This window comes from Equus asinus, chromosome 16, assembly GCF_041296235.1.
Source record: "Equus asinus isolate D_3611 breed Donkey chromosome 16, EquAss-T2T_v2, whole genome shotgun sequence".
NCBI lineage: Eukaryota > Metazoa > Chordata > Mammalia > Perissodactyla > Equidae > Equus > Equus asinus.
Window position 1 is genome coordinate 47,625,209 of NC_091805.1, and position 15,090 is coordinate 47,640,298.

A 15,090-nucleotide genomic window follows, 5' to 3' on the forward strand; every position below is an offset into this window, starting at 1 on the left:
ACTGTTTGTAATAACAAAAACCAGTAACCACCTAAAAGACTCTCAGAAAGGGACCAAATGGTTAAAATGTGGTATAAATTTGGTAGACTATAACAATTAAAATGAATGAACTAGATCTCTACACAGTTGTGTGGGTGAATCTCTAAAACACAATGTTAAATGAAAAAAAGAAGCATGATGTATACAGTGTGACACATACTTTTATTACCAATTTTAAAAACATACAAAATAATACTATATTTGGTTAGGGAATATATATGAACAGCGTAGAAGAATAAACATGGAGGAGAAGGATCCACACCCAACTCAACATTGATGGCCTCTTGGGGAGGAAGGGAGCGCTGGATCTGGGGAGGAGTGCAAAGGAGATTTCCTTTGTATCTGTAATACTGTACTTTAAAAATGTGAAGCAAATACGATAAAATGTTATTTACTAATTGTGCTGGTGGGTTCATGAATCTTGTTGTATTCATTTTGCTTTTCTGTGTTAACTTAAACAAAAAATGGTGAAGAAAAGAAGATCTGCATATCTCAGAGAGAATCCTGCAGTTCGCTGTATGAGAATTATATTTCACTCTTTTATCGCGTTTCCTTTCACCAGTTATGCCTGTGCGTTGTGGTCACATAACACTTAAGGAGGGTGAGGTAGAGTAAATTTTGTTGAGGGTGCTTTGTTAAACTTTGTGTGGAACACTGTACAACTAACCTCTCCCACCTGCTTGCATTTGTCACCATGTCCCACCATCCCCAGGAGATTCATAGGAAGGCTCCCTTTTGATGAGGTGTCACTGGGGTGGATAGATGGCTCTCCTGCACATTGGTGAGGACCTTATTGTATTACAGTCATTCAGATCAGCCCTCGTGCCTCGGGATTCACACCACCACCAGGGGTTCAGCCCTGGTGAGAACGCATGGTATTAGGGAGAGCTTCTCTGGCATGGCTCTGAAACACATGACCGTCTACCAGGGTTCTCTGCTAGTTGAGCAAGTTTTTTGCCACCTTAACCTTCAGTCTTAGTTTTGTCTGTCCTCAGACCATGGCCTGGAGCTTGGATCTCCTGAGAGGTTTATGATAATCTGGGGAACATTTGTCTGGTGTTCCTTCCATCAGTTTAGAGTGGGGCACCGTAAGTCGAAGAGATCTTAGCTGCGCTTGCCCCCAGTATGCCCTTGAGAAAACTGTTGTTGTCTGTGGACAGACACTGCCCCCTGGCGTAAGGCAGATGAAGCTGCAAATCTGTCAGATTTTCATCCAGGGAGGTTATGCAGTTACTGGAGCATCTCAAGAATTGGGATGTGCCTTGAAAAGCTACTGGTCCTATGCCTCTCCTGCACCCAAACCCCCAGTAGCGTGCCTGACCAGGGCCACCCACAGCTGCTTGACGTGTGCGCTGACAGAGAAGGTATCATCTTCCAAGACAGCACAAAAAAGTCGTTATAATTATGAAGACTGGCAGTGTGAATATGACAGAAAGAACACTAGACTTGAGTGCTGTGCCATGGTGCTTCAAGGTGGCTGGTGACCCGTCCGTCTTTACTGGGCTCTTGGAGTACATGGAAGTTTGGAAGTTTAATTCATTTGTTTTGCAAGTTCAAGGTTTCTTAAAGTTGCCCACTGCCCAGCAATTAGTTGGCGTTGTGTCCATGTTGACTTTTGAGGTTTTCAGAATGCTAGCGTGGTTCGCCACCACAAGGCAGTTAGAGGCAGCCTTGGAAGAAAGAGCCATCAAATCCAAAGATGCACACAGCTTAGGAATGTCCTCTCTGACTTCCTTGAGCAGACACTCAGACAGAAGCTAACATCTGCGCTCATGGGAATTGTATGGTACTCAACAAGTAGTAGATGGTGATTGTAGAAAACCCAGAAAATATGGAAAAGAAAAAAATCACCGGAACTGCTGCCACCTAGAGGTAAAACATGCTCACATTTTGGTGTATGGCCTTGCAGATTTTTTAGTATACAAATATGTACATTTGTCCTTTTTGCAAAATTTGTTTTGTAACCTGAATTTGTCTCAATATTGTGAATACGTTGCTGTGCTCATAAATGAACAACTGCATATTTTTCAATGGCTGTAGCATAGTGTTCCAATGCATGGCTACTGTAACTGGCTTATTCACTTCTCTTGTTGCATATGTGGGTCATTTGCTTCCTCTTTTGTACGGTTCTGAAGCCCACACAGCCCGTACTCTTGGGTCATTCTTTGGCTGTAGCCCTCACTTCTCCCAGTTGATTGTCTACCATTCTTCCCAAGCCCAAATGTCTCCTGACTCCATGCTGCTCATTCTCCCAGGTGTTCTTTGTTTCAACGTTATGATAAAATAGAGGTTACTAGGCATCAGCTTCTTAAACATCCTTTCCTTTTACTTCAAAATTAATTTTATCCTTGTCCAGCATTGTTTCTCCACAGTGTCCAAGAGGGAGGCATATCTCCACCCTCTTTCCAGGGATGTCCTCTCGCCTTTGTTCTTGAGTCTCTGTGGCTCCATCAGTTATTTCTAACCTGCGTTCTCTGACATCCCAAAGAACAGCGTGCCTGGTAGATTTAGGTGGTAGATGGAAATAGTATTAAAGAGCATTAACTCATAGAGTGAGAGCATTATTCCCTTTTCAATTCTTCTTTAATCCTTCTGTTTATCCAAGAAGAAACTCTCATTCGGTGTTAGCACTTCTCAAAACATTTGCAAATATTTCTGTTTTAACAAAGGAAATGAACTAAAATTAAAGAATTAAAGAAGTTTCAGACTTTGGCAGGAAACATTACCTAGTCAGAATTTAATAACGTTATTCTGTTTTCATGATATTTATTATTCATTTTCTTTTAAAACTTCTTTTTGAATTATGAACCATTTCAAACAGAATACAGAGAATAATATCGCAAACATACATGTCCCTACTTCCAGATTTATTAAATGCTAATATTTTGCCATATTTGTTTAATATTGTATCAGCCATAGTTTAAGCAGAGAAGCAGGAAACCGAACTCCTAGGATGGAGATGTATGTATGTGTATATATTAGTGTGTATATATCTGTATTCATATATATGACTATATATGTAATCAATGAATAATTTGTTCTGGGGATTTGACCATATGCAGTCGTGGGGGCTGGTTCAGCAGACCCTGTAAGGCTGTGGTCTTTGTGTCTGATGTTGGAGCTTGAAGTCTGCAGGGCAAGCAGTCTAGAAGGAAAGATATGATCTGGAACCCATCAGAATTGACTGGAATCTGTGTCATTCTCACTGCCTCCAACTTTGATGAAGCAGATCCTTTCATCATGGAACTAAACACACACCTGGCCCAGGAGTCAGAGAAGCTGAAGGAGGGTCCAGGGGAACGTGGATCAGTTGCAGGCCCAGCTGCTGTGCTGCACCGACATGATGAGCCAACAAAGAAGGTGGAATGTATGTATGGCACAGAAGCGTCTGGGTCAGCCTTCCAAGCATAAAAAACAAAATGGCTGTTCCTTTGCTTTCACCCCCCTGCCAATTCTTGCCTGAAAATACCTTAAATAAAAACTAGCCAACACTTGGTGTTGTAACATGGTGTTTATTTTGATAGTTCTGCCTGGCAGGTCGTATCTCCATTGATACAAAATTTTATTTTTCAGTAAATTTACTTAAGTTATAAAATTTGAATCGATTTAAGACAATTTTTTTTTTTTTGGTGAGGAAATTGGCCCTGAGCTAACATCTGTTGCCAGTCTTCCTCTTGTTTTTTTCTTCCCCAAAGCCCCCAGTATGTAGTTGTGAATCCCAGTTGTAAGTCCTTCTAGCTCTTCTATGTGGGATGCCACCACAGCATGGCTTGATGAGTTGTATGTAGGTCTGCACCCAGGATCTGAACCAGTGAACCCTGGGCCACCGAAACAGAGCACAAACTTAACCACATGGCCACTAGATTGGCCCCTAAAAGAAGACTATTAATTAAATAATAGAAGACAGAAAAAGGGCATGTAACACTCTTGCGGGGGATACTCAGATGACTGAAGTTTGGGAAAAGCTGAGCTAGCCCTGTAGTACTTATTCCCAGAACCCTAAAAACATGTCCTTTACTTTCTTGACTCTAACTAGACTGTTTCTTTGGCCCGAGTTTTGTTTTGATTGCAGCCCCAGCAGTCTTTCTGTATCCAGCTCTGGTGGCACATTTGCAACCTTTTCCTTCCCCCTGCTTGGAATTCCCATCTACTTTCTCTGTGTTGTCATTCACTTCATTTCTACTATGGATAACGGAGCCTTTGTCAAAATCTGCCTTGTATTCATTGCTTTGGATATATTTGTTGTCTTCACCTGAATGTATGTGCCTAGAAGGAAAGAACTGTTTCTTATCCGTGGTTGTTACCACCTGAGGCTCCTACACAATGTGCTGCAAAATGTTGGCACTCACAAAATGTTTTAAAAATGAAACTGAAATAACAGAAGGAAGGTGGTCAGGTGGTAGTCCTCTCATTTTATTTGGGAGAGAGAGATTGAGAGAAACAGATGGAAGGTTAAATAGTGTGTCTAAAGTCTTAATTAGTGGTTAGAACCAAGATTAGGTCCCAGAATTACTGGTTTTTTTAATCCATAAGCATTTTTTTTCCTACACCATTCTGTAAGGAATTAGTTAACAAAATGTGTCATAAGCTGTTATGTACACAGGGGTGTGTCGAGTTTCTTGAAAGAATGTAGAAGTATAAGTTTGGGTTTCTCCTTCAGAAGATGACAAATCATGAGAAAATTAGAATTTAACTATATCTACACTGTTAAATAATGATACAAAATAATATTTCCCCAGTAAACAATATAACCATTGAATGCTTTGGAAATTAAGAAAGGAGACATCAGGGGCCAGCCTGGTGGCGCAGTGGTTAAGTTCGCATGTTCCGCTTCTTGGCGGCCCGCGGTTTGCTGGTTTGGATCCCGGGTGTGGACGTGGCACTGCTTGGCAAAAGCCATGCTGTGGTCGGCGTCCCACATATAAAGTAGAGGAAGATGGGCATGGATGTTAGCTCAGGGCCAGTCTTCCTCAGCAAAAAGAGGTCTATTGACAGCAGATGTTAGCTCAGGGCTAATCTTCCTCAAAAAAAAAAAAAAAAAAAAAGGATGGGGCCGGCTCCCTGGCTGAGTGGTTAAGTTTGTGCGCTCCACTGCGGTGGCCCAGGATTCGGATTCTGGGCGTGGACATGGCACCACTCGTCAGGCCACGTTGAGGCGGCGTCCCACATCCCACAATTAGAAGGACCTGCAACTAAGATATACAACTGTGTATGGTGGGGGCCGGGGGGTTGGGGAGATAAAGCAGAAAAAGAAAAAAAAAAAGATTGGCAACAGTTGTTAGCCCAGGTGGCAATCCTTGAAAAAAAAAAAAGAAGATTGGCAACAGTTGTTAGCCCAGGTGGCAATCCTTAAAAAAAAAAAAGAAGAAGATTGGCAACAGTTGTTAGCCCAGGTGCCAATCTTAAAAAAAAACAAAAAGACATCAGTGTGGTCTAGAGTGGTTCATTGAAGGCTTCAGAAAGAGGGCTGAGCTTGAGCTGAACTTTGAAGCTTGGGTTTAGAGAGAAATAGGAAAGTCATTTCAGGTGGAAAACGTAAAATTGGAAAAAGGGTAGAAGAGGGAATAACCTATACCCTTGCTACAAAAAATGTGGCCCAGACCACAGCGTTGACCTCACTGGAGCTTGTTAAAAGTGCAGAATCTCAGATCCCACTCCAGCCAACAGAGTTAGACTCTGCACATTAATGTTTAGGAAGCACTGACATACTGTTTGTATGGTGCTGTACAATTTACTCTTGGCTGTAGCAACATCCTCTTTGGCCCGAGAACAGGTTAGCTAGATATGAATGAATTAGATCAAGATGGACTGCTAGTGTGCAGTCCCACTGGAAGAAAACATGAAGTTTAGAGAGGTTTTGATTTGCTGAAAGTTTACAGGGCTGAGGTTCAGACTCAGGTATACAGATTCCATGTGCTTTTCACAGGACCAATGAAAAGTCGTGTCTGGGGAATTGATTGGGCTCATACAGAAAGCTTGAAAGCGGATTCAGTAGCAATTGGGCCATGTGGTGGGGGTCTGGAGGGCTGGGGCGCTGATTGTTTATGCATTAATGTGTTTGACTGGAGGAGTCATGGGGAGCGTCTCAGGGAGACTGATCTGCTGGCGTCATGTGGGTGGATTAGAGTTGGGGGAGCAATAGGACTTAGAGACACCAGTTATTCCGGGCATAATAACTAAACTTTTTAAACACAAAAAATGGGTAGTATCAGTAAGTCACTCAAGAAATACTTAGTGAATACTCACTTTGTGCTGGGCACTGTGCGTTTGGTCCTGCCTTTATGAGATGGTCTTGCTCCTGTAATACTTTTGGTTGAGTCACTTAGGAAATTGAGTACTGAGTGCGTAAAAGACAAACAGTAATAACAACAATAAAATCATGTTTCATTTTTTTCTCTGAACAAAGCTCTGGCCCCAAAGTTAGCTGACTCCCAGTCTCATCCTGGTTTTGCAAGGTTACATGCAACCTTGAACAATTCACTTCATCGCTCTGGAGCCCATTTTTCCTACTTACAACATCAGCGTCATGCTTGCCATGACTTCACAGCACAAGATGTTGTGATGAGATAATTTATGGGAGACTTCTGGTTTCCTGAGTATTGTAAAAGCTTATAATGCTGGTAGTATAAAATTACTTTCAAAATCTTCACTTTTTGAAACTTTTAGAATTTCAGTCCCTTAGTGCCTTTTAGTCACTTTTCTAATTATAATTACATTGAAGGGGGGGAAATCCAGCCATCTGTGGCACTTGTTCTTCTTCCCTGGAGGTAGTGCTGGAGAAGATAATGATTTATTGGAGATGTTGTCGGTCCCACTGCGAAGGAGAGTGGATGGTGGTTTCTCATTGCGGCTTTAAGGCCCATCTGCTGATGGGTGCGATTCATTAGACAAGATGTGGGTGAATGTGTGCGTGGGAGCTGTAGAGTAAGAGCAGAGAGAAGACTGAGAGGATGTTTGTACTTTGGGGGAGAGAAGCAGGATGTGAGGTCTGTGACACTGCCACAGTCGAGGAAGGCAAACTGAGGAAACCCACTGCTATAGTCCATGTGTAGCTGGCGCATCCCCGTGACTAGATAAGGGCTAAACCATCTTGACTTCATGTGACGCGTGTATGTGGGTCTGGTGTAGAGGACGTACCAGTAATCTGTATGCAGAGTTTGGGCATCACCTCTTTTACCTCCTCCTCATGGTGCCCTTTCCTAGCGTTTATCATGCAGTATTGTAGCAGCCTGCCTACTCCGTCTCCCTTACCGTCAGCAGAACCACGCATGAGCATGTGTATCAGAGAAGACAAAACGGCTGACTCTGTTTTCTGGAGGTGGGCACTGCATGCATGTTTCCGACCCTTTTGGTGACATAAAGCCATGGCCCTGTGTGTTCAGTTAGATCCCTGCCGGGGGTGTGTGTGTGTGTGTGTGTGCGCACATAGGGTGGCAATGGAAACGTGGTATGGGGTGGGAGGAGGGCAGAGAAGATGAGAAAGGTGGGAAATCCTTCTTCAGCTTACACATTGCAGGGACCAACACTCATGAATACAGATACTACTGATCCGCCAGATTTCCCTGCTCGCTGCTTCGGAAGTGTGCGTAACTGCACCACCGCTTTGTGTTTGAACTGCTCTCTGCACGTTTTAGTTTGTGCCAAGGTTGCTAGCCTCCACAATAAAACACGCCTCTGATGATAGAACACTTTGGAGCATTTCTTCTTTTAACTACAACATTGCTTATCTTAGAACAATCTAGATAATGATATAATGTGTTAATGTATTTTCAACAAGCACTTAGAACAGTGTCTGGCACATGGTTAGCATTAGTGTTTACTGTTATTCGTATTCCATCCTGGTCATTTATTCATTCATTCACTCACTGAGTGTGTGATAGCATATATCTAGGCCCTGAGTGATTTGCTTTGGAAGCCCAGAGGTGAATCAGACATAGATCCTGCTCTCAGGGAGAGTATATTCCAATAGGGAAAAAAAGACAGGCAAACACATAAATACAATGCAATGAAGAAGATGATATGAGCTCTAAGAAAAGTCTAGATGGAGTTTTGGGGGCTGAGCAGAAGCAGGAGAGGGTTTCTGGAGGGTTGGAGAGGAAAGCAAGGTAGGAGGAGGTGGCATCTGAGTTGCATCTTGGAGGACTGGAAAGGTTGAGACGTTCACAGCAGGAGAAAGTGCTTTCCAGGTGAAGTGAATGGTAAGAACAAAAGCAGAAAAGAGCATATTTAGAAAATGTAACTAGTTTGCTTTGCCAGAATAAAGGCTGTGTGTTTACCAGAACATGTGTTTTTGTCATCTTCTGAGTTCCCTTGCCCCATTTTTTTTTTTAATTTCTTTACCTGTGAATTAAATTTCAGCAGATTGTAATCAGGAAGGGCAGTTACTAAAACGGGCACAAGTGGCTTTGTAATTATAGCTGCTGCTAAATGTGTGATCTGTCTATTCTTGTAATTATTAAGGTTTTTATATTTATAAGCTGATTGCCTCCTGTTCTAAGACTTCCTTAATAGTATGCAAATAGGGGTCAGGAAGCAATATAAATCTAAAAACATGTTTCCCTTTGCATTTTACAGTAAGTCATTGGCACAGACTGACCCATGGCAGCTTTGTACATCTCGAGAGGCCACAGTCATTCCACTCAAAATAGATTGGGGCTGCCTTATATCCTCGCAACCTTAGCGAGAGTGGAAAAATCACATCTTGGGTTTTACATTAGCTTTCTGTTATGACACACACAATGTCATGACTTCTTTCCTCTTTCCTTGACAGTAATTCCGTCATCTACTTGTGATAAATTACTCTGCCTTTGGCGCTTTACTTTATCCACTTAACAGCTGAATATGCCCCTACGGAATGGTGTGGAAGGAGCTGGGAGGTCCCTGAGGAATGGAGATAAAGCTCTTGGGGAGTCTCTCCACCTTTTTGTGCCTCAGTCAACACATCCATCCAGTGGGGGTGCTACTTTGTGTTTTTTAAACACTTACTCTGCTTAGAGGTATTTTAAAACATCAAGTTCTCAGTTAATAGGGATAGTTTGTTGGAATAAAATTGTCTCACTATGGAGCAGACTAATTCTGTATTTTCTTAGTATATTTTAAGCTTGAAATAATCATCCAACAGTGAGAGCTAATATAAATGGAAATCCATAGTGTAAAAAGGCTGCATCAGGCTCAATAGCTTATAAACCCAATTGTGAATAGCTCTAAAGCCCAGAAGAGTCAGTGACAAATGGCATGTGTGCTCAATAAATGTTTCTTGAATGAATGAATGAACTAGTTTTTCTTTAAAGGGACTGCTATGTTTAGATTAAACAATGATTGTAGCTAAAGGTTATAAAGTGAATATCTATACCTGGAATTTTGCATTTCTTTAAATCTTACTAAAAGTTGTATACTATATTTTAAAATAGTACCTACTTAAATACATATTATACTTACCTGCTTTAATAAAATTCTCTATTTTTATATAGAGAGAGAGCATACACACACACACACACACACACACACACGTGCTGCTTTCCAAGACATTTAACTATGCCGTAAAAAATCTTCTTGTTTAGATCGTAAATCCAAAGTCAAGAAATTCCTGTTCCCTGGTGACTCCTTATCTGAACTGAGGGTACAGAATTGAGGAAAAAATAGCTGGAATATTAATCTTTAAATCAGAGCCAGTCATGTGCCCATGCTCCCTGCCCACCCAGTGTTGGACCCTCCACGTGCAGCATCCTCAGCATCAGACATATCTCAAATGCAGAAGGAGAACCCCCGGAAAAAGCGTAGGTGCTTTACAAGTGGGATTTCTGATGGCTCTGTTCGAAGTAGATCTTCAAGCTTCCTTTTAATGTTTTCCTACTTTGTTTTTGATGTGTCTCATTTCTGTGCCTCACAAAAACCCAAAAGCAAGAAACTGATCTTTCAAGGTTTGTAAGCTTACTAATTGCGTTTCTAACATATGTGGTTTTGTGCATTTGCCCTTTCAGCTCTACGTGGCCACAGAAGCCATCCTCATTGCACTGGTTGGGGCTACTCCGTCGTACCACTGGGACCTGGCAGAGCTCCTGCCGAATCAAAGCCACGGCAACCGGTCAGGTGGTGATGACCAGGCCCTCAGGGACTGGCTGCTGACAGCCAATGGCAGCGAGATCCACAAGCACGTGCACTTCAACAGCAGCTTCACCTCCATCGCCTCTGAGGTAACACCGGGAGCAGTGAGCAGTGGAACAGAGATCAGGCCATCTGGTCACTAAATGAACATTTCTCCTTGTGCAAGTGGAAGCACTTGTTCATCTTGTTGATTTAAGTTTCACAACACTTCAAATAACTTTCCAGTAAATTTAAGAGTTAAAGGAGAATATCCTATGAAAACGTTTTCTCCTTTCTACAAATGGGAGAAGCGTGAATCTTACTAGTTAGATGAAATCCAACTAGTTAGATGAAATAAGATATAAACCCCAAAAGAGCAGCATTTTGATTATAGCGTCCTTTTAAAAAGTCAGTTGAAACTTTTAAATCTTTTTCTTATATACACAAAAATTAGCAGAATGAAGAGAGAGACATGTAATGACCCATCTGTAACACCCACAGTTCGTGTTGAAGTCCAGTCTTGTGTGTAGACCGCATGGGGCACCTTGACTGTATAACATCAAATACAAATGGTACCACCAGTGGGCGGGAAGCCTTACTTTCAAGGGGCTTTGCTGACCAAGAAGGTTCTGGTAAGGATAAAACCTTCTGAGCCAGCCAGAGGTGAATAAGCTGAGGATAGAGTGTGGTGCACGGAAATGCGGGGGTCAGAGGGCAGGGCTCATGCGCAATAGAATGCACCTGCACTGGTTGCTGAAATGTTGAAATACCCTGTGCCCTTTGCCTGCCCCCCACAAGCTGTCCATTTGTCCACAGCCTCCCTGGCCCAGCCCTTGGCCCCTGCTATCCAGGGACTATAGGGTTAATGCCTGGTGCAGCAGGGGACCTCCAGGACCCTTTCTAGCTGTCAGTTCTGACTGCCATGCTTGTCAGCTCTCCTAAAATCTGGCTGCTCCCCTGAAGGGACATCACAGTGCCTGCCAGATGCCCTGCCTGCATCTCCAGTCCACCCTCCTCCCTGTGTGTGTGTGTGTGTGTGTGTGTGTGTGTGTGTCTGCACCATGGCATCCGTCAGCCTTACCTGTTGTTGACCATTTTGATTCTCACCCTTTGGGTGGTCATACTAAAAATGGAAGAGATGTGCTGAAGGTCCTTCCTTAGGAGGGTCCCATTTGAAGGAATAATTGCTGGATTAACTCTTCGAGCTACTACCTAAGTGGCGTTTCTATGACAACAATCGAGTCATGTCACCCCTCACTCAAAAACCTCCAGGGATTCTGCCACGGCACACAGAAAACAATAAGACCCTACGGGTTACACTCAGCGCCCTTCACCCTCCACAGCTTGGTCTTGGGTGTACTTTTCCAGCCCCATTCTGCGCTTCTCTATGCCTCCTCTGTTTCCCACACATGCCCTGAGCCCTCAGCCCACACCTGTTCAGGAACGCCCTGACCACTCACCCTCACCTCTACCTGGTGAAATCCTAATGTACCCTCTCCCACACGCTGTCATCTTCCCTGTGGCGTCTTTCCCAGCCCACGCCCCAGCAGAAGTATGTGCACGTTTGTTTCCACTCTAGTAACATTTTGTTTGCACTGTGGTACACACTGAGGTTTGTGGTTCCCCTCCAGCCATTTTTTTTAAGTCCTTTGTGGTCAGAAACCATGTTTTGGTCATCTTTGCATTTCCATGGCTCTAGCAACAACAACTACTACCACCGCTACTAACCTACTAAAATAACCAGTAGTATTGTGGAATAATGACTATATGCCGGGCATTGAGATACTTTATAGTCCTTATCTCATTTAACCCTCAAAAGCATTATCTCCCCCATTTTACAGATGAAGAAATTGACACTTCCTGAGGTCAGGATTAGTTAATAAGAGCTACGGTTTGAACCCAAATTTGTCTTAGAAGCCTGTGCTCTTGATTACTGTACTCTTTAGGAGCCTATCCAATCTCTTAGTTATCCATCCCTTAGTTCTTTTTTTTTTTTTAAGGAAAGATTAGCCCTGAGCTAACATCTGCTGCCAATCCTCTGTTTGCTGAGGAAGATTGGCCCTGAGCTAACATCTCTGCCCATCTTCCTCTGTTTTATATGTGGGACGCCCACCACAGCATGACTTGATAAGTGGTGTGTAGGTCTGTGCCTGGGATCCACACCAGTGAACCCCAGGCCGCCAAAGCAGAGAGCCTGAACTTAACTGCTGCGCCACCGGGCCATCCTCTCTCTTAGTTCTTTTTGATAAGTAACAAAAGCCAGAGAACTTAAAAAATGTTTCTATTTGGAAATAATTTCAAACTGACAGAAATTTCAAGAGTAATACAAAGAATACCCTTGTATCCTTTAGTTTCAGCTGTCGTTAGTATTTTATCTCATTGGCATTACTATCTTGCTCTCAATTTTGTTTCTACGCCCTTTGAAATTTACATATACTGATGTTCTTTTATGCCCAAATCCTTCAGTGTGTATTTCCTGAAAATAAGGGCATTCTCTTACATAACCAGAGTACAGTTATCAAGTTCAAGAAATTTAACATTGATACTATAGTTTTATCTAATCTACCATCATACCCAATGTTGTCACTTGACCCAGTGATGATACAATTGGTGCCCCTTCCTGTACTGAATGCATTTCAGGATCGCATATTACATTTGCTTCTCATGACTCTTTAGTATCTTTTCCCCTTCATTCTTTCTTTTTCTTTTATGACATCGATACTTTTGAAGAATACATAGTCCCTTTTTAAAAATAAGAATATTCTTCATTTTGGGTCTGTGTGATGATTCCTCATTCAGGTTATGCATCCACAGTCAGAAGAGTACGTAAGTAACATTGTGTCCTTCTCAGGGGATCACATCTAGAGACACAGTATCCTTCTGCTCCTTTTTGGTGATGTTGATTTTGATCCTCCATTTCAGGTATTGCCTGATTTCTTCCCTGTACAGTTAGTATTTTTTTTCATTTCAAAGAGTAAATAATCTATGAAGAATCACTGAAGATTATTCAAATTTACTATTCCTCATCAGAACACCACCGCCTCCAATGTAGCGTCCTTTGATGATTCGTTTGTAAACCAAGCTAAAACTATGATGGTTGCAAAATGATGATTTCTTTTTTTTTGAGGAAGATTAGCCCTCAGCTAACATCTGCTGCCAATCTCCTCTTTTTGCTGAGGAAGACTGGCCCTGAGCTAACATCCGTGCCCATTTTCCTCTACTTTATGTTTTGGATGCCTGCCACAGCATGGCTTGGCAAGTGGTGTGTAGGTCTGCATCCAGCATCTGCACCAACGAACCCTGGGCCACTGAAGCAGAATGTGCAAACTTAACTACTGTGCCACCAGGCTGGCCCCAATGATTTCTTAACTTTAGCACATCCTCCATTTTGCCAGTTAGCTTTCTGCTTTCCTTTTTTTTCCCTTTTGAGGGTAATTGACATATAGCATTATATTAGTTTCAGGTGTAAAACATAATGATTTGATTTTTATATACATTGAGAAATGATAAGCACAATAAGTCTGGTTAACATCCGACACCATACGTAGTGACAAAATTTTTTTTCTTGTGTAAGAACTTTTAAGCTCTACTCTCTTAGCAACTTTCAAATATGCAGTACAGTATTGCTAACTATAGTCCCCATGCTGTGCGTTGCATCCCAAGGACTTAATTTATCTTATAACTGAAAGTTGGTGCCTTTTGACCTCCTTCACCCGTTTCACCTACCCCTCTCCCCGCAAGCCTCTGGCAACTACAATGTCTGTTCTCTGCATCTATGAGCTGGGTTTTTTGCTGTTGGTGTTTCTTTTAGATTCCATGGCATTCTGCTTTCTGCTGTAAGCAAGACCCCTTTCTGTCTGTCTGTCTGCCTGCCTGCCATCCATCTGTTTACCTACCTACCTATGTATCTATCATTAGTAAATACTCATGGATTCCTATTCTTCTCAGTTATTTATAATTTGTTACAGCCTTTAATTATTTTGGTGCTCAAATTATCCCCAATTTACCAGTGGGAACCTCTTCAAGCTGGCTCTTGTGTCCTTTTGTGTTTTAATTAAAGTTTTTATTTTGAAATAATTGTAGATTTACTTGCAAGAAATAATATAGAGAACTTCCATGAACCCTTTACCCAGTTTCTCCCAATGGTAGCATCTTGCAAAAATACGATGTGATATCACAGCCGTGATAATGACTGATATGGCTAAGACACAGAACATTTCCGTCACCACAAGAATCCCTCATGTTGCCTTTTGATAGCCGCATCCGCTTCCCTCCGTCCTCAGCCCTGGCCAGAATCCCTGGAAACACTTATCTGTTTTCCTATACTTTGATTTTTGTCATTTTAAGAATGTTATAAAAATGGGATCATATTTATGTAACATTTTGGGATTGGCTTTTTTCACTCAGCCAGAGTTCTCAGCAGATTCATCTAGGTTTAGTTATGTTACCTTAGTTATAGAGTAACTCCTGGAATTGGGTCGATCGATTCCTCTCACTTTATTCTTTGTCAAAATTGTTTTAACTATTTTATTTTTTTTTTTAAAGATTTTATCTTTCCTATTTTCTCCCCAAAGCCCCCCAGTACGCGGTTGTATATATTTTAGTTGTGGATCCTCCCAGTTGTGGCATGTGGGACGCTGCCTCAGCATGGCCCGATGAGCAGTGCCATGTCTGCACACAGGATTTGAACCGGCGAAGCCCTGGGCCACCGAAGCAGAGTGCGTGAACTTAACCACTCGGCCATGGGGCCTGCCCCTGTTTTAGCTATTTTAGTTTCTTTGGCTTTCCATATAAATTTTATCATAGTTTTTTCTATATCAGCAAGAAATATTTTTGGGATTTTGATAGGAGTTGCGTTAAACCTGTATATCGTTTTGAGGAGAAGCGACATCTTTACTCAGTTGCATCTTCCAACATGAACACTATGTGTTATTTAGAGATTCTTTGATTTCATCGTTTTGTAGTCTT

At 42.1% G+C, this 15,090-nt stretch overlaps 1 protein-coding gene across 6 annotated transcripts in view; it reads left to right on the forward strand.

Moving 5' to 3' along the window:
- Positions 1–15,090, forward strand: part of SLC22A15 (solute carrier family 22 member 15) — a 111,113-nt gene that overhangs the window by 3,912 nt on the left and 92,111 nt on the right. For all 6 annotated transcript variants that reach the window (XR_011494916.1, XR_006514609.2, XR_011494915.1 and 3 more), the window contains exon 2: positions 10,020–10,232. Coding sequence is in view for 2 of the 6 variants with exons in the window: in XM_014848276.3 (XP_014703762.3) it covers positions 10,020–10,232 (213 nt within the window). In the remaining 4 variants the exon portion in view is untranslated. The remainder of the gene's footprint in view (positions 1–10,019; positions 10,233–15,090) is intronic.